We start from the raw sequence: 21,498 nt of genomic DNA, 5'->3' as shown, positions 1-21,498 counted from the left end.
AAAATTGTTATTTAACTTTAATTGAAGATAAACTTTGAACATTAGAAGTTTGGATATTCATATTTAATAAAAACTAATTATATAATGAGTGTAAATATACTACAGTATAGTGATATTACATTTTTGGTATTATTTTCATTTTCAAATATTCAAATATGTATACTTTTAACCAGATGTCTTTCTAAATGTGAAAGGTCTGCCACGTTAACAATGTGGCATCAACCAGAACATATGAAAATCTGCTAGTCTGGTGAAGACGGTGAATAGTGCAGGACTTCTCTTTGACGCGGTTTCGTCTAGATTTTCTTAGATTTTCAAAAATTTTACAATATGTCCATTGGGATAATTGATATTTGAAATTTGGAAATAGTTTGAATCATTACATAGTTCAAAGCTAGTTTTTAGGGTGATTTTTTCCCAAAAAAAAATACAAACAAAAGAATCCGTAATATACATGTTCATATATAAAACACAATTTTACTACAATTTAAACTTTCCCACTAAGCACACTATAGCTTTTTAGGGTAAATTAGATATGGCTCAGTGAATGGAGGTAAAACGAAATGAAACAGTGGTGTTTACATTAGGTGACCGTCATTTATTGAAGTAATATAAAACTATAAAAATACAAATGATAAAACGGATGGCAGCGGTGTTACCTGGAGACGAGGCTTGGGCAGTCAATGGTGGCACGTCTAAACCAAACGAGGGTTCAGCACTGAATGACCGAAATACCCTTCAATAACATCCCAGATAAACGCCTCGGGGTTGCCGCCAGCTATTCATTGTCGGGTTCTAGTTGGCGCTGTTGGCACCCCGCCCGTGTTCAACATCTGGGATTATATTTCTGGGTATTTTGTAGACCGTTATTCCACGATGTAAAATTCGACATGCCTCAAGGTCGCTACAGCTTGTTGTGTTTCTACTTTTATAGGTACCATTTGATTTAAGTCTCGACTCATGTGAATGGATTAAAATCGACAAAATTTAAAGAATTTCCCACCCTTTATCGACTGTATCGATATTACCCAAACTGAAACAAATTATGAAACTGTGCTATATTTGCACGGCTATATTTACACTGGTCGGGCAAGAGCCCTGCTACCATTGACGCAATTTCCGCTGAGTGGCAATAATGAAACGATTATTTTCAATAAGTATTGTCACGATTTCTTCTCGTTCTTGTGTTGCATATTTATCAATAATAAAATTTGGACGTCTGAACAAAACAATGGTTAAAGCGAAACTGAGCTAAACGTCACATAACAAAGATGGCGCGCAATCAAAATGGTATCGGGACTTTTGCCCCACCTTAGTGTGATATCAAAATGGTGGAGGGACTTTTGCCCTACCCTATATATATTATGATATACTTGCCTAATAATAGAGTATTGATATTCAAATCTTTTTTATTATATTATAGTTAACAGCATAATTTATAATAATCTACGTTATTGTAATTTTTAGCAATAAAAGAATAATTTAATCGAATATATACTATTTGTATATTAAAGGAAGAAAAATAGGATATAGTAAATCTAGTCTCATAGTCTTCATTAATCCCAAGTTTACATTTGACTTCAGTTACTGGCTTAATTTGCGCAAGGCCTTACATTTCTTTAAATATTTTCCTAAGACTCGAGAAAATTCACAATGAACTTTCTAACAAGTTCTTGGTTGTCTTCGCTTTGACTGGCACGCCTTCGTCCTTCTTCCTCTTCTCTTTAGACAACATCTTGATTGCTGACTTTTGCCCTACCCTACATATATTGTTATATACTTGCCTAATAATAGAGTATTGATATTCAAATCTTTTTATTATATTATAGTTTACAGCATAATTTATAATAATCTACGTTATTGTAATGTTTAGCTATAAAAGAATAATTTAATCGAATATATACTATTTGTATATTAAAGGAAGAAAAATAGGATATAGTAAATCTAGTCTCATAGTCTTCATTAATCCCAAGTTTACATTTGACTTCAGTTACTGGCTTAATTTGCGCAAGGCCTTACATTTCTTTAAATATTTTCCTAAGACTCGAGAAAATTCACAATGAACTTTCTAACAAGTTCTTGGTTGTCTTCGCTTTGACTGGCACGCCTTCGTCCTTCTTCCTCTTCTCTTTAGACAACATCTTGATTGCTGACTTTTGCCCTACCCTACATATATTGTTATATACTTGCCTAATAATAGAGTATTGATATTCAAATCTTTTTATTATATTATAGTTTACAGCATAATTTATAATAATCTACGTTATTGTAATGTTTAGCAATAAAAGAATAATTTAATCGAATATATACTATTTGTATATTAAAGGAAGAAAAATAGGATATAGTAAATCTAGTCTCATAGTCTTCATTAATCCCAAGTTTACATTTGACTTCAGTTACTGGCTTAATTTGCGCAAGGCCTTACATTTCTTTAAATATTTTCCTAAGACTCGAGAAAATTCACAATGAACTTTCTAACAAGTTCTTGGTTGTCTTCGCTTTGACTGGCACGCCTTCGTCCTTCTTCCTCTTCTCTTTAGACAACATCTTGATTGCTGACTTTTGCCCTACCCTACATATATTGTTATATACTTGCCTAATAATAGAGTATTGATATTCAAATCTTTTTATTATATTATAGTTTACAGCATAATTTATAATAATCTACGTTATTGTAATGTTTAGCAATAAAAGAATAATTTAATCGAATATATACTATTTGTATATTAAAGGAAGAAAAATAGGATATAGTAAATCTAGTCTCATAGTCTTCATTAATCCCAAGTTTACATTTGACTTCAGTTACTGGCTTAATTTGCGCAAGGCCTTACATTTCTTTAAATATTTTCCTAAGACTCGAGAAAATTCACAATGAACTTTCTAACAAGTTCTTGGTTGTCTTCGCTTTGACTGGCACGCCTTCGTCCTTCTTCCTCTTCTCTTTAGACAACATCTTGATTGCTGACTTTTGCCCTACCCTACATATATTGTTATATACTTGCCTAATAATAGAGTATTGATATTCAAATCTTTTTATTATATTATAGTTTACAGCATAATTTATAATAATCTACGTTATTGTAATGTTTAGCTATAAAAGAATAATTTAATCGAATATATACTATTTGTATATTAAAGGAAGAAAAATAGGATATAGTAAATCTAGTCTCATAGTCTTCATTAATCCCAAGTTTACATTTGACTTCAGTTACTGGCTTAATTTGCGCAAGGCCTTACATTTCTTTAAATATTTTCCTAAGACTCGAGAAAATTCACAATGAACTTTCTAACAAGTTCTTGGTTGTCTTCGCTTTGACTGGCACGCCTTCGTCCTTCTTCCTCTTCTCTTTAGACAACATCTTGATTGCTGACTTTTGCCCTACCCTACATATATTGTTATATACTTGCCTAATAATAGAGTATTGATATTCAAATCTTTTTATTATATTATAGTTTACAGCATAATTTATAATAATCTACGTTATTGTAATGTTTAGCAATAAAAGAATAATTTAATCGAATATATACTATTTGTATATTAAAGGAAGAAAAATAGGATATAGTAAATCTAGTCTCATAGTCTTCATTAATCCCAAGTTTACATTTGACTTCAGTTACTGGCTTAATTTGCGCAAGGCCTTACATTTCTTTAAATATTTTCCTAAGACTCGAGAAAATTCACAATGAACTTTCTAACAAGTTCTTGGTTGTCTTCGCTTTGACTGGCACGCCTTCGTCCTTCTTCCTCTTCTCTTTAGACAACATCTTGATTGCTGACTTTTGCCCTACCCTACATATATTGTTATATACTTGCCTAATAATAGAGTATTGATATTCAAATCTTTTTATTATATTATAGTTTACAGCATAATTTATAATAATCTACGTTATTGTAATGTTTAGCAATAAAAGAATAATTTAATCGAATATATACTATTTGTATATTAAAGGAAGAAAAATAGGATATAGTAAATCTAGTCTCATAGTCTTCATTAATCCCAAGTTTACATTTGACTTCAGTTACTGGCTTAATTTGCGCAAGGCCTTACATTTCTTTAAATATTTTCCTAAGACTCGAGAAAATTCACAATGAACTTTCTAACAAGTTCTTGGTTGTCTTCGCTTTGACTGGCACGCCTTCGTCCTTCTTCCTCTTCTCTTTAGACAACATCTTGATTGCTGACTTTTGCCCTACCCTACATATATTGTTATATACTTGCCTAATAATAGAGTATTGATATTCAAATCTTTTTATTATATTATAGTTTACAGCATAATTTATAATAATCTACGTTATTGTAATGTTTAGCTATAAAAGAATAATTTAATCGAATATATACTATTTGTATATTAAAGGAAGAAAAATAGGATATAGTAAATCTAGTCTCATAGTCTTCATTAATCCCAAGTTTACATTTGACTTCAGTTACTGGCTTAATTTGCGCAAGGCCTTACATTTCTTTAAATATTTTCCTAAGACTCGAGAAAATTCACAATGAACTTTCTAACAAGTTCTTGGTTGTCTTCGCTTTGACTGGCACGCCTTCGTCCTTCTTCCTCTTCTCTTTAGACAACATCTTGATTGCTGACTTTTGCCCTACCCTACATATATTGTTATATACTTGCCTAATAATAGAGTATTGATATTCAAATCTTTTTATTATATTATAGTTTACAGCATAATTTATAATAATCTACGTTATTGTAATGTTTAGCAATAAAAGAATAATTTAATCGAATATATACTATTTGTATATTAAAGGAAGAAAAATAGGATATAGTAAATCTAGTCTCATAGTCTTCATTAATCCCAAGTTTACATTTGACTTCAGTTACTGGCTTAATTTGCGCAAGGCCTTACATTTCTTTAAATATTTTCCTAAGACTCGAGAAAATTCACAATGAACTTTCTAACAAGTTCTTGGTTGTCTTCGCTTTGACTGGCACGCCTTCGTCCTTCTTCCTCTTCTCTTTAGACAACATCTTGATTGCTGACTTTTGCCCTACCCTACATATATTGTTATATACTTGCCTAATAATAGAGTATTGATATTCAAATCTTTTTATTATATTATAGTTTACAGCATAATTTATAATAATCTACGTTATTGTAATTTTTAGCAATAAAAGAATAATTTAATCGAATATATACTATTTGTATATTAAAGGAAGAAAAATAGGATATAGTAAATCTAGTCTCATAGTCTTCATTAATCCCAAGTTTACATTTGACTTCAGTTACTGGCTTAATTTGCGCAAGGCCTTACATTTCTTTAAATATTTTCCTAAGACTCGAGAAAATTCACAATGAACTTTCTAACAAGTTCTTGGTTGTCTTCGCTTTGACTGGCACGCCTTCGTCCTTCTTCCTCTTCTCTTTAGACAACATCTTGATTGCTGACTTTTGCCCTACCCTACATATATTGTTATATACTTGCCTAATAATAGAATATTGATATTCAAATCTTTTTATTATATTATAACTTACAGCATAATTTATAATAATCTACGTTATTGTAATGTTTAGCAATAAAAGAATAATTTAATCAAATACATACTATTTGTATATTAAAGGGAGAAAAATAGGATATATTAAATCTAGTCTCATAGTCTTCATTAATCCCAAGTTTACATTTGACTTCAGTTACTGGCTTAATTTGCGCAAGGCCTTACATTTCTTTAAATATTTTCCTAAGACTCGAGCAAATTCACAATGAACTTTCCAACAAGTTCTCAGTTTAAACCGAAGTTTTAGGTAATGAGAGGTCAATACTATAAACTAATACATAATAAACTTAAAGTTTACTATGTATGTCCGAACTGCAACCTAACATATTGGTAGAGGCAAAACACAAGTTTCCTTGTTATTAACCTAACATTACATTCACTGAATTCATTGAATCACTTACTTATTGAACCTGAAATATGAACAACGAACGGTTACAACGTCAACTGTAAATGATACATTATGGTCGAACCATTGATATTATAACTCCAAAAGATCTAGATAATCGTAGAACTTTTGGAATAATACCCATAAAACTGAACGTTACAAAAAAATAACAGTTTAGTTGAGTGCACTTGGTATATTGCATAGTGATTTTTCCCACATAGCCTATTAAGTTACAAACTTATTATAACGAAATTGAACTAGCTCGCCGTTATCAAAAAGATCCCTTTTTCCATAAGAAATTCTTCTTTGAATTGAACATATAGATCAAAAAACAAGTAAATTGACAATAATATAAAATCAAAAAGAAAAATAATACATTCTTTATCATTCGATTATTCTGAACTCTTTTTTCCATTACGGAAATAAACGAAATATGTCGATTATTCCCAATATCTTGCTTGCATTTTTTCCAGAGCAAAATAAATAATCAGATTACTTAAGCAGTTGACCATCGCTATTTACTACTTTTCCCCATCTCTTCGCAATTTTCGAATTCCATCTCGATTTAAGTGAAAGACGTTAGAAAAGGAATGCGTAGCGAATACCGCAAATAAATGTCATCATTCCTGTCTCACCTAAACGCTTGAATTCAGTTTTTTATATATTAAATAACATGTTATGAACCATAACATGTAACATGTCTTATCGCAAACTTATTTAATCGCATTCCTATGAATGGTATTGCTTTAAATGGCCGATTCAAATGAATCAATAGCAATCTATATCCTTCTATGATATCTCTCCTATTATAGTTTAGTTAAATTTTATACCTTCATGAACTTTCAGCCGCCATGTTTCTCATCCTTTAAACTTTTGAAACTACTCACGACAATTTCTCCCACTTAAGTCTGCTTGTAAATTTGGTATTTGGGTTCCAGGTGAATTGAAAAAGCAGTGAAAAATGTAATTAATCCTATTTCCATTTGTTAATTTCCAGTAAAACAAAAAAAATCGACCCATTTTTTAAAGAAATGACTATGGGTATTGAAAAATATATAACGTACCAGAATAATCACTACATAGTATAACAAAGTCGCCTTTTCTGTCCTTATATCCCTATGTGCGCTTAAATCTTTAAAACTACGCAACGGATTTTGATGCGGTTTTTTTCAATAGACAGAGTGATTCAAGAGGAAGGTTTATATGAATAATACATGCATAATATACTAAGGCAACATTGCTAATTTTAGAGGTTTCTAACGTGATGTCGTAAATTAACCTATTTTTTTAGGCTTATTTAGCAATTAGCAAAAGCGCTGCCTGACCCTGCGAGTTAGATCAAATTAATGTACTACAGTATTGTACACCATAAAAAGGTCTACAAAAAAGTCCGGGATGGTATATGTTTATCTTTTAGGGATAACCCACATTAACCATTTTTATTGTTTACTTTTTACGTGAGAAAATGGCTTATTTACGAAGCTATTTTAAGCAATACGGCATTAATCCTTATCGAATTAAGTACCTTAAATACAGTGTGCAATTAATATAGATCAATATGGTTCCTTACAGCATGTAAATTAAACAAATATTTTCGGAGATATTACAAATTTAAAATTTGCGTTTAAAAATGTGTAATGTAATAAAAATTGTATGAATTTAGATATTCCAAAGATAGCAGGAAATCTTCATAGTAAGTGTAGGGGAAGAGGAATTGTTTTACTCCAAATTTAATGCGTGCAGGCCAAGGGCAGTAATGAATGAACCAAAAATACTGGATCGATTTTAATAATGTTTTCATTGAGTGACATAGGCATATATATTTTATGCCCGTGCAAAGTCGGAGCGGGCCGCTATGTTTTTATATACAACGTTCATATTTTTTCTGTAGTGTATTTAATTTAGTATCAGCATTGCACCCGTGCGAAGCCGGGGCGGGTCGCTAGTGTAAAATAAACGTCATTGTCGAAGTCCCAAAAGGCAAAATGCCACAAAACTAGGGACAGTAGGATTGAAGAGGAATTGTTCATTACAATCTTCCCAAATCTGGCCAAACAGTTATTTTGACTCTCTACTGCGAACAACCAAAGCCACTGAAGCAAGTGATTAAAATCCAAAGCCAGAAAAAATAGAGTTGATCAATACGAGAAGTGATTCCTTCCATCGCGAAATCGCTAAACCAGCTAAGTGAATATGCAAAAAGTCAGAGATATTGGGTAGTTTTAATAGATCCACAGTATAGTTAAGGCCTTGCACCGTCTAACTAACATGCTCCGGTCTCAGCAAACTCCTCTTAATAGGGTATAACCGGCACCAGAAGGGCTGTGTTCACTTGGTTCACTTTCTCGCCCATAAACCTGATGTCAACAGTGACGTGGCAGAAATATTGGTTTACCAGAAAAGTTGAAAAACATCATAAAACTAAACGACATATAATAATTTATTCGTGTTTCAATTTTATATGTATAAATTCACGTTAAAGGACATGAAAATACCTGAAATTATTTTCCTAAATCCATTATATTAAACCAAATGAAATATATAATATTTATATAAATTTAAAATAACATATAAATGACTAATAACCAAGAACAAACTTCATTTTACAGCCTACTGTTTTGCGTAATGTTTTTATATACTCTGTAAAACTTTTCGCCATTTTTCATTTAATTTGTGGCGTGTATAATCTGAATAAACCTCCCAACCGACAAATAAATAAATATTATACGCAATAATGGTTTCATAAAACGAATAATAATTTCGCCTTAATTTAAAACGTATATTTAATTCTTGTGAATGCCTCTCGAATTTCAATATTTCCAACATTTATATGAAATAAATTTCAAATAATACACAGGAAACAAAAATAAACCAAAAACAATATGACGTGTCTAATATTGATCTGATTTATGAGTAAAATTGTATGATATATATCATTTGAATAAATTCCAAGCCTTTCTATTGAATTAGCACTATAACTATTTAAATACTATTAATTAAACCAATTCAATTATCTTCATTATTTATGAGAATTCCTGTACAATTTATGACATTTAATTACTTAATCACATTTTTATTTCAAGCGATTTATTGGGATATAGATTTTCATATTTTATTCTTTGATGACTTTATCCATCTGGTCGATATTATCAGTAATTTTATAAACTTTGTCTGTAATAATAGTGTTATTAACAAAAATGGATCAGAATTTGTGTTAAAAAGTCAAGAATAAAAATGCATTAGAATTAAAGTGCTCACAAATCAGCTAGTGAACAACAATAAACCGCTATAACGTCTAGTGGTTGATAAAAATGAAAAAGTATATTACGTATTGATGTTGTTTTTAATACAACAAACTTGCATAAATCACCCTGATTAAAGATAGAAATATCCACTTCTAAAATATCATCCGCACTGTCCCAATAATCTAATCAAAAACAATCCTAAGAATTTTAATACCTAAGAAACTGCTGAAGAATCGAAAATCTCCAAAGAAGCCCATTTGGGACAAATTCCCAAGTGCCCCCTTCGAGAAAGTTAGAATGCTTCTTGGTTAAATCTAATTTGTTTCAACAGTAATAAAGGTATTACCATGAAGTTTGAAAACAGTTTTAAAAAATGTATATATTTGAAAATTAAAATAACAGATTCAAAATATATAATAAAATATTCTCTCAAGAGGCATTAAGAACTTCTTTAATGTATCGGATATAGGTATATTAAATATATACATAAATTCTACTTGATTAAATTTAATTACTTATGATCAAAGAGTAAGTTTAAAGGAGCAATATTATCATCTTCTTTTGATTGAACTTCCTGGATTACGTTGATTTTAAGAACATATTGGCATAGACTTGCAATGTTATAAATCCCACATGAAAAGCGACGTCCAATTTCACAATTTCTTTGACCAATTCATACAGAGTATCCATTATAGCATCTGTGGCTGTTGTGTGGTACGTAGCGACGTCCTGCAGGAACCACATGCTAATACGTTCATAGTTCAATGTGGGCCAAAAAAATTATTCATATCGTCGTTCAATAATATTAATTTTTCAACAAATCAATTTTACTGTATTAATTACATCTTACATTACACATGCCTATTACAATCTTAATTAACAAATTAATGTATTACTACTGCTCTGTTGTACTTGCATTAATACATGAGGCGAGTACGGGATTAATACATCAATAATTATTTCCCAAATTACTATAAAACTAATCTACTTAAGCTAACATTAAAATACACTTATACACTCAACAAGTTCGTGTGGCTTGGTTCTCTTCAATATTCTGATTTCCTGCGTGTTGTCCAGTAGCTACATTTCTTCCACGTCGCTGTGGTTTAACGACCTTATATCATGTGTTAAGGCGAAATCTTGGATCACTTCGTCTATCAATTTGATTTGGAGGTCATCGTGCAGTTCTTCGTTGGTTACATAGCGATAAGCATTGCCAATAATAGTTGAAATTTACTTTGAGGACGTTGGATTACTAATTGATTTGATGTTTTAGTGCAACCTCATATTTCCACACCATAGGTCCAAACTGACTTTATGATAGACTGATAAAACAATCTCTTTGATTTTAGATCAGGTTTCTATCGATTTGGCTGATTCTGATTATCACGTGATATAATTACATTTTTGTCATTTCGCCTCAACACAAAATTAGCAACGACAAATTTGGAGCTATTGAACTATATTGAGTCTCTAGTCCATTTATACATCTTGTTGACCACTACTTCTTCTACAGCCTCAGACACATATATCTTTTGCAATGATAACTTTGTCGTAGGCAAATGTTCGAAGTAATGTTTCTTTTGGTATTGGGATATCAGCAGTATAGAATAGATATAGGAGTGGTCCCAAGATATTCCAGCCGAAATAGATGTAAGTGTTGATAATGCCCCTTCATGTGAGACTCTAAACTTTTTTTCGACATGATTGCAGCTGTCGACAGTAATTCCGCAGTAGCAATTTACTCATTTTGTGGATTAATCTCAAATGCCATACCCGGTCAAAAGCTTGTGAAATGTCCAAGAATATAGCAGGACAGTATTTCTTTTCTTCGAATGCATTTTCAACAACCGCTGTTACTCGAATAATAAATAACAAGTTAAATGGACGCCGAAAATATTGAACGTAAAAACCCTACGTTTATACTTAGATTTATATAGTTAAACTTTTCCATTCAAAATTTAACCGCAACCAGTAAAAGTCTACTATGGCACGGTTTAATAACGTTATTTAACAGCTACCCATCATCGATTCTCAAATCTAACCATCAATTAGTCACAAGAATCGTGACAGAAAATATAGATAATCTTACTGTAATACTGTTGATATGCAATAGATAATGAATAAAATCAAAAATTCATAGCAAATATGTTACCATTGTGATCAATTCATATGAAGCAGTACTAGTAAAAAGTATGTTGATATTTTAGTTGGTGAGTTAAATATTATAATATAATAAATGATGATTCATCCTAATCAATCAAAATCAATAAATTTACTCAATAATAATCAATAACAAATAACAATTAAAAGTGATGGTCGTACATTTGCAATATCGTATTTGAAAGAAAATATTTATAGTTCTCGGTAATATTGTTTTTAAATTGGAACTAATTTGAAAGTCTTCTAAAAATACTTTAAAAAATGCTTTATTTTTGAAACATAATTACAAAACATAAATAAATTAGTCCATAATTGTTCAGATCAGTCAGTATTACATATAAAAGATAATATAACAAAATAATCTCAGAACTAATGACTTCAAGATTATGTACTATGACTTATTTATGTATATATTGAAAGTGTTGTTCATGTATAAAATTAAATAGATTTTCCCATCTCTCATGCAGTTTATGGATGCCACTTCCTTTCCTTTGAGCTAAACCATTCATCGAATCATTCTTTAATTTGTTTAAAAAGTGTTGTTTTACAAGTGTATGCCCGATCAATGCGAAAAGGTGATAGTCCTATGGAACCAGATCTGGAGAGTGCGGCGGGTACGATAAAACCAAGTGATTTCAATACTTCTTTGAATGATTTTAATGTATGAGACGTACAGAGCGTATTGTGGGAGGTTTTCAATGAATGCACTGTTCATATGGATAATCCATTCTCGGTAGCAATCAGTGTTAACTGTTTCATTATACGGCACCAACCTGATCCCAGCAGATACAGAGCATGCAAGCAAGGCGATTTCGCCTTGTTGTCGATAAGCCGGTCTCGCCAGGTGATAATGATAATTTTTTTGCTTGCAATTTTCGATATAAATCCTTTTTTCATGATTTCCTTTAGTGCATTTGAAGCAGCATTTTACTGATACCATGGTGCTTTTCTCATTATTTTGATATACTTAATATTGTCTAGATATTGTTATTTTCTTTGATTAATAAAAAATATTTTGACTCTATATCAATAGAAGAGCTTCAACTCTCTTCGTATTCTGCAGCGAATATTACCGTAAATAATAGCTACGAACGTAACATAATAAATTTAAGCGTGAGTGTGAGATGACAATAAACAAATCTCAAAAACAAATAATGGAAGAAGCTTGTGCAGAAACATAAGTAAGGAAGTCTCTAGATAGGGCCAATTCTAAGTCACAGTAAGAAGGATTTGATCATTTGATGAATTAATGAACCTTATATTTCGAAATAAAATGGTCAAAAGTGCTTAGAAAACGATGAAAGAGTATACATAAAAACATCGCCTACACAGAAATTTTGAATCATAACATTTGAACTGAATTTAACTGAATTCAAATTTGAAGTTCACTGAAGAACATTTCTTTTCTTATTTGAGCTAATAATAGTGTTAAAATGGACAAAGATTATAAGAAACAATTAATAATGAAGTGTTATTTTACAAGGAATGAATAGTCTGCATTAATAAAACGATACAAGAATATACAGAGAAGGCTCACATCATATTTCAACTAAATGGATCCAATAGAACTTGGGTTATCACGTCAAGCGTCTCGGTAAAATTAGTTTCGAGAGAAACGCGTTTTAAAGTTTGCTTTTATGTACCGCGTCATTAAAACAACTACATTTCTGAAAATACTATAAATTTTGAAAGATTATCAGATTGAAAGGTCATGTTCTTAAGATTTACAACATACATATTTACCTTCATAGGCTTCTTTAATTACACCTGTTTCCGGCTTGGTGGCGCAGTGGTTAAGGCGTATCGATTGTATCGAGCTCGAATCCTGCTGGGGCATGGATGTAGTTTATGTTTGTGATTGTAATTGTAAATGTGCAACAGTGGAAAATCCGACAAGGAATAACCATCCAAGTCATGTCAGTAACTAGACCGGATGTCTTCTGGGATGGTGTATAAGTTGGTCACTGGCTAGTCTGTAAGCTTAATGCCGAGAACCGTAGTTCGGATGGAAAAAGTTGGTCCAGTCTAGATAAACTCTCGTTGGTAGAAAGGAGACTTATCGACGTCAAGAAAATATATCAAAAAAAATTACATCTCTTATTCTATGCACCTGGTCCATTGTTTGAATGTTTGTTAACAGACCCAAACTGATATATAGGTATTAGGTCCCTTCTTCCTATAATTGGTTTTGTTCTTTTCAACAGGAGTTTTTCAAATACTTTAGATATTACTGGTAGCAGTCAGAGACCTTTAACGTACTAAGATCGTAATAATTTAAGCAATTTTCCAAACGTCTGAGACATGTTTAAATCGAAATGCTGTATTGATCAAGTTGGTGAGATTTAGAATTCACTTACGTAAGTCATAGCCAGATGATTTCTTTAGATTAATACCAGTTTTGATAACTTTGGTTACTTCCTTCGGCGTAACTAATTGAATTTTGTAATCGTCGAATTTTCACATTCTATCTCTATATTCTATGTATTTTTATAGGCACTGTGTAGACATGATCGTTTTATATATTTGGTGGTTTTCGAGATCGAGTAATCTATTTCCTTTTCATCTGATAGATTTTGCAGATAGTTATTTGTGGATTTATTTTTAATTTTCAGTATTTCCCTTTCGAACCTTTGGGTTTTATTGATTAAAATATGTTTATTTTCAGGTCTTCTATTTTATTGCAATTTTTTTCGTAGCTCTAGTCTTTTCAGTTACTATTTCGACCATGTAACGTCGAATAAAACAATACTAAGTAAGTATGAACGTGATGTAGGAGTTTGGCTGTAGTGGTTGTTCGAGAACTTACAGCAGCACTTTTCTTTGGATTAAACATTAGACAATAAAAATATTCACTGTCAGATTGGTTAAGAAATATGTAGCATCATGTTGAAAACCATGTATTTTTCGACATACTTTTCGTATACGTACATCCACCAGTATCAGTCGAAGAATTGAACTTCTATCGAAGGCTATTTGTTTCAATTTCTACACTTAATAAATATTATGAACTTCACAAAATGCACTGAAACCTTGATCCGTGAACATCTAAAATAGGGGAAGATCCACAAATTGTTTACACTTCAGTGAAATGACGAAAGTAAAGCCGAATTAATATAATTGAAATGCGATATATAGCTAAAATTTGTTCTCCATTGTAAGTTGCTTAAAATTAATTCACGTACTAATTATATAAAATAGTATATACAAAAGAATTGATGTTTCCAACAATTTCAACAAATAAAAACTATTAAATCCATTATATTCGATCTCCTTATTTATTTACAGCCAAAGACTTCCTGTTGCTTATGGTAAAATAGCATATGGACCAGCTAGGAGTAAAATAAATCCGGAACATCTAATGCCATACCTACACTACGGAACCCAGCTTACGCAACCAAGGAGAAGGCCTACTACATCGTTCCGGTTACCTGGAGGCGGTCATATGATTGCTGGATATCCACCACAAACTGGATCATTCAACCATCTGAAGGTGGGTGTTATAATACATTTTTAGTATATATTAAAATATGGATACGATAAGACAGGGATTCTCTTAGGTGATATCTGTCAGCAATTCTAACGCAATAACGGAACATATGGTTTAAAAAAGTAATATATTTCTAACATAAGTTATGAATTTTATTATAACTTGTGTCATTCAAATATCTGGCATTCCACTCATATTAAATTATACGGAATATAACACTATTTGAGCACGATTTGAAACTATTTTTTTTATATAACATCTTTATTAGATATGCTTAGTACAATCTTAATTTACAATTAATTTATTGTTACTTCTCCTATGTACTTGGATTAATTAGCAAGCAAGACGAGTGCGAGATAATACATCAATATGTATTCCTCAATTATAAAATTATAATTATGTATTAATTATTAACTTATAGCTATAGTTTACACTAAATGTATACACTTTATATAAGTTCGTATGGTTTTGTTCGCTTCAATCTCCTGACATCCTGCGCGCTGTCCAGCAGTTGTATTGCTTCCACGTTAGTATGATTTAGTAATCTTCTTTCGTATTTCAAGGCGATATCTTGGATAACTTCGCAAATCCATTTGATTTCCAGGTCACCGTGAACTTATTCGTTTGTTACATAGCGATAGGTATTGGTGATCAATTGAGGAACCTTGTTTTGACAGCGTTGTGTGACTAGTTGATTTGAATTTTTAGTACAACCCCATATTTGCACCCCATAGGTCCAAATTGGCTCTATAATTGTATTATAAATCAAACTCTTTGATTTTAGATCAAGTTGAGAGTATCTTCCGACTAACCAGTAATAGTTATTTTATTTTGGTTCTAATGTGTTTTGCTTTTTGTCTGACGTGACGTGATTTGAAACTATGGCCTTTATGTATTTGTTAATATTGTGTACATTATATGAACAACAACAAATAACTTAAAATTTAATTTAATAACCCATTATTTATTTTCTGTTCAAAATGCATTTAATAGGTAAATTTTCTTTTTACTTTTTTACGTTATTAATACTTTTCAAATAGATTGAAGAAACATTAACCAAAAATAAAATATAACAATATCATATCATATATAATAACATTAATAATAATATAACAATAACATATAACGTTTGGATTTCCTAAATATTATTTTTATATTTATTAATTATTTATTAATATTATTTTAACTAAATTTCTAATATGTGTACATACTAATTGTATTAAAAAATAGTACGACTTTTGGAATAGTAAATGTTTTACAGACGGGTTATATTCCAAATACACTTCAGCACCGTAAAAGGAATTCCACTCAAATAAAATGCATTTAAGACGACATTTCCCCAATTCCCGAAGCAGCTGAGAAAAAAATAGATTTCCGAAATAGCCTTTAAATTCTCCTCGTTATAGTTATATTGTACTCGACGGGTTTTCTTTCAAAGGCGACAAAAGTTTAATGAACAAACCTAGAATGTACGAGAGTAAAGTTAAAAGTTCTCGGCCTGACAATCAAAAGAACTTAAATTTTCAAATATTATTTTATTTTTCTACATATTCTTCAACTTCAACACACTTTCCGGAATAATATTCATCAACTTAAAATTCTTCTTAGTTTCTTCATTGTATTCGAGGTGCTTCTCAGGAACAAACTTCTTCAAGTTTCAGAACTTATTCAAACGCAAATCAGGAATTCTGTCATCTAGCTGATCAAAGAAGTCACCCTCATCACACTCATCTTCACTTGCCTCTCGCTCAACACGATATCGTGCATTTCGATGGTATGGTTGTTTTATCTTTTATCGAACTTTTGTTAATCTCGGATGAATTTCCTTGGGAGTTGATTTATCCAAAATGAAGAATTTTATGCTCGTATGATATTTAATATTATCCGTTTTAATGAAAAGAAAAACATAAGACTCTAGAAATGTGTATAAATAAACTACTTAAAAGTACAAGTTAAAAGTTACCATACAAACCAATGACACGTGCACCCAGAAAGATATTTTTTTTGTTGATTGCAATATAATCCCTCTATCAAGCCGAGAACTTTTACACTACCCTCGTAAATCATACGAACAAATTACTGAAGATTTCCACTAAATAAAAGATTAAAAATTTACTCACAGACGGATCCAAATGTAACAAATAATAGTTAGCAGAAAACTGAAGAGAACTACAGGGGATTGACAAAATAAAATGAATGCATGACTAATTTGTCTGAGTTTTAGTTCATTTTGGCTTTGATTTATAACGAAATTATAATCTTAATAAAATAAAAAAACAATAATAATATTATCAAATATAATTTATTTTACCATTATAGTACATCTAATACATATATTATCGAAGGATTTAAAGTGCAATTAATTATACAGTCATAATAGTTTGTTAGGATTGTGTTTAATTATATATTTACATTAAACTCTTTTGCACACCAACTATGAGAGTTAGGTTCGTTTTTTTATGTAATAGCAATTGTATATCCAAGTAATGTATTTTACTTCTTTTGTTGATGTAGTTCATGCAAACATATTGTAGACAATGCCACATATCCAGACAGTTCTTCCTTGTATATCCTTCTCAACCTGCATGTCCATTGTAATTATTCTTTGCCACACCCCATATCAATTAGACTAAATTGAAAATGCATTATCTTATCTACCATATATCTTTTTCCAGCCTATATCTATGAAAGTAAATTACATAATACGCAATTAAAAATTTCGTTTATATTTATCGAGTAATAATTTGAAATAACTCACTCTTTAATATGGTGTCTTCAAAACATAATTAAAGTATTGCAAGCCATTCCTTAATTGCAGCCTTTGCAGATACACTTGTTGGGATCTTCTCCACCAGTGTACTATTTTTGGTCATAAGTTCTTTAAGAGCTGATATTCAAAACACAGCAAAAACATGTTATGATGCATTCCTCCATGGTTCACTCTTGGACTTAGAGGAAAATACTAAGTCTGCGTCATGAATAAAACCATTCCTGTTTCCACAATAAAGAACAACATATCTGCACTGAATTATTAATAAATGTTATGACTAAGAAAACCTAATCGATTATTATTCAAAAGTTTATATTCTTCCATCAAATTCTGTTGTCTTTACACTATTTCTATTATCATCTTGCTTTAAGTGACCTAAATATCCATATCTCATTTAAATACACAATCTGCTTTTAATTTGAATAGAGTGAGAATTAAAATATTGTCTGATTTAAGATCGAATTTACAAATTGCAATAGGCAGTATATTAAACATAATGATGACGTAAGACCACTGTTATTTCGAATAGACTATATAATACATATTAATTTGTATATCTTCTGTATATAGATGTTTACCGGTAGAAATGAAAATACCAATCAAAATTTTAACAGAGCAATAATCAAATTAACAATAAAAAACTATTATCTATCAACCAAATTACTAAATTAAAGATATATAAAATTAGTATGATTATCTACAATAATTTAGAACAAAATTTACTTTATTGAAACACGTTTTATAGTAAAATACTAGCTAAATTAATTATATCCTTCCTTTTCAGGAACTCATTAAAACTGAGAGAGCACGAGAACTGCAACAACAAAGGTTAGCAGAAGAATCAGCCGCTAGAGCAGCAGCTTTGAAAGAAATGGGTAGAAACCAACCAGGGTATGTAGCCATTTTAATATTTCATTATTAAACAATATTAAATCAGTAAATGGTCAATAGAAAACACCAAACAACAACAGATTACTAAATAATTATAGAATATATATCACATGTTTAAATCATGTTATCATTGCGACATGATAGAGACGTTACCAAATCATTCCTCACTTATTTTTCGACTTGATGCTGTCCTAGAAATCAACGCTTGCTTTTCAAGGTAACATTTTCCAATATAAAGCAAAATCTCCTGCTAAGCTCCATATTATTTTTTTCTAAAAATTCATTCTCACCAAAAAAAAGACCTCAAACCTATAATTCATCAAATCGAAATGCATAGCAAACAGATGCCATGAATAATAGTTAGTGTTTTATTAATAGAATATATAGACAAAATACAAATACCCTAAAAGTTTTAAACGGTTGCGGTCCTATAAATCGATTAAAAGGTTAAACGAGGCCTTCAGCTCAAATATTTTCCAATCCAATGGCCGTATTTAATGTCAGGTACGTGGGAAGATAGCATTTATAAATCTTCATTGAAAATGTTTTTGGTTATTATAGGGTTTACGTTAATTTTAACGCGTGTTTACCATCCAGAGACTTTAATAAATCGCATCTCGGTTTATGTATATTCATCAGTTTGTACATATTAAGAATTTATAATAAGAATTTTTTTCTAGTCTAGTTGGTTACCAAATCGTTAGTACTCGTTGATACATTTTAATATTTCATTATTAAACAATATTAAATCAGTAAATGGTCAATAGAAAACATCAAACAACAACAGATTACTAAATTATTATAGAATATATATCACATGTTTAAATCATGTCATCATTGCGACATGATAGAGACGTTACCAAATCATTCCTCACTTATTTTTCGACCTGATGCTGTCCTAGAAATCAACGCTTGCTTTTCAAGGTAATATTTTCCAATATAAAGTGAAATCTCCTGCCAAGCTCCATATTATTTTTTTCTAAAAAATTCATTCTCACCAAGAAAAAGACCTCAAGCCCATAATTCATCAAATCGAAATGCATAGCAAACAGATGCCATGAATAATAATTAGTGTTTTATTAATAGAATATATAGACAAAATACAAATACCCTAAAAGTTTTAAACGGTTGCGGTCCTATAAATCGATTAAAAGGTTAAACGAGGCCTTCAGCTCAAATATTTTCCAATCCAATGGCAGTATTTAATGTCAGGTACGTGGGAAGATAGCATTTATAAATCTTCGTTGAAAATGTTTTTGGTTATTATAGGGTTTACGTTAATTTTAACGCGTGTTTACCATCCAGAGACTTTAATAAATCGCATCTCGGTTTATGTATATTCATCAGTTTGTACATATTAAGAATTTATAATAAGAATTTTTTTCTAGTCTAGTTGGTTACCAAATCATTAATACTCGTGATCACCAAGATATTGTTGCTCATGCAACCTTGATATTCAGAGATAATTAAAATTTAGATCATGATTCGGCTTCGAAACATTCTCTTTACTGAAGCGGAACAGTTCATATATTAAAAATGCGCGCAGCGCTTCTATAGGACAAAATTGTAAGCCTTATTTTAATTTATGCACAACCAGAGTTTTATTAATAGTTGAGTAATCATAGATCGCTGTTCAAAAGTTGCGAAAGTTATGTACGATTTGATTAAAGAAGTTCTGTTAAATTATGTCAATAATACATTTTTACTAGTCATCAACACTATATATCAACATTGCTCAATGTAGATTTTTAGATTGATGTAAAAATGAGCTGACATAAAAATATGATTAAGTGCTTGCATATTCAAACGACGATTTCTGTAAGTGAACATGTGTAGTATAACATAAAGAACGTAAAGAACTATTAACCAATCTTACCTAACTATTAGATTCACTAGTTTTAGCATTTATCTACAAAAAATAATAGTTTTATATAGAAATTTAACAGTTTAATCAGTTTCACTTACAACTGTTGCCAAAGTTCATTCAAACACTTTTAGAAACATATGGTGCTGTTCCGTAATATCCCAACTATCGGTTTTTGGTTTCAAAGAGATGATTTCGAAGAAAATGTCCGAACCCCACAAGTTACAAGACTTATCGAACAAAAACCCAACACAAACCCTCAAGGAACTCTTAGACAGCTTAGTTAACGATGAGTTTACTGTTTCTAGATGTTTACATCCGGTAGAAAATCTCAAAAATATGGTGTAATATATTACGAGTTGCTAAAACTGAACAAGACTGTTACTACAGATGTCTACCAACGTCATTTGAACGACGTATTATTGCAAAAAGGCAATGGTCTCATCAATAGCGAATAATAGACAAAAAATCATCATTTTGCATGACAACGCTCGACTAGGGGTGCTGGCCGGCGAGATATACCTGGATATACCTTTAAAATTAAGCACCAAAATACACAATATTAATTAAAATTATAATATTTTTTTATAATGTTTATATTATAGAAATACGTTTTATTTAAAAAAAATATTGAATAATATCGCATGAAAAAAATATGATATATCGATATATCGGCCAAAAATATCGATATTTTTTTGGCATCCGCATTACGCTGGACCTTGTATGATATACACTTTGCAAAGGTCGTGAAGGATACACTATAGCGCCTCAATTGTAAAGTTCTGCTACATCAATCATACTTACCGGATATAGCACCTTCTGATTGCTACATGTTCAGATCGATACAGCATGGCTTGGCTGACACACAGAAATAATAAGGATGTGCGAAATGCCTGACAGATGATTGGTTAAAATTGAATAAAAAATATTAAAATTCTTAGAATACTTTTCAGATAATATTTTCCGATACAGAGCAAATTCAGTTACATTGTATTATATCATAGGTTGTCAATTAATATAAGCACGTCTATGAGCATCATTGGTAAATCGAAAATCGTTTTATAGCGATAATATAGATCAGACAGTTTTCTATATAGTGTCACAGTCTACGATCTAAGAAATGTTGACAAAACTTGATCATTATGATCATAAACATTATGATCTGAAAAATTACTTGCTCAATGA

At 30.7% G+C, this 21,498-nt stretch overlaps 1 protein-coding gene across 6 annotated transcripts in view; it reads left to right on the top strand.

Moving 5' to 3' along the window:
- LOC143197098 (uncharacterized) overlaps positions 1–21,498 on the top strand; it is a 155,411-nt gene that overhangs the window by 76,422 nt on the left and 57,491 nt on the right. For all 6 annotated transcript variants that reach the window (XR_013005924.1, XR_013005923.1, XR_013005925.1 and 3 more), the window contains exons 4-5: positions 14,587–14,791; positions 18,343–18,449. Coding sequence is in view for 1 of the 6 variants with exons in the window: in XM_076405263.1 (XP_076261378.1) it covers positions 14,587–14,791; positions 18,343–18,449 (312 nt within the window). In the remaining 5 variants the exon portion in view is untranslated. The remainder of the gene's footprint in view (positions 1–14,586; positions 14,792–18,342; positions 18,450–21,498) is intronic.

The sequence above is a fragment of the Rhynchophorus ferrugineus genome, unplaced genomic scaffold, assembly GCF_030347505.1.
Source record: "Rhynchophorus ferrugineus isolate W39M unplaced genomic scaffold, kcgeb_rfMv2 rfM5, whole genome shotgun sequence".
Taxonomy (NCBI): domain Eukaryota; kingdom Metazoa; phylum Arthropoda; class Insecta; order Coleoptera; family Curculionidae; genus Rhynchophorus; species Rhynchophorus ferrugineus.
The sequence above is the reverse complement of the archived record's forward strand: the minus strand, read 5'-3'. Positions and strand labels throughout refer to the sequence as shown.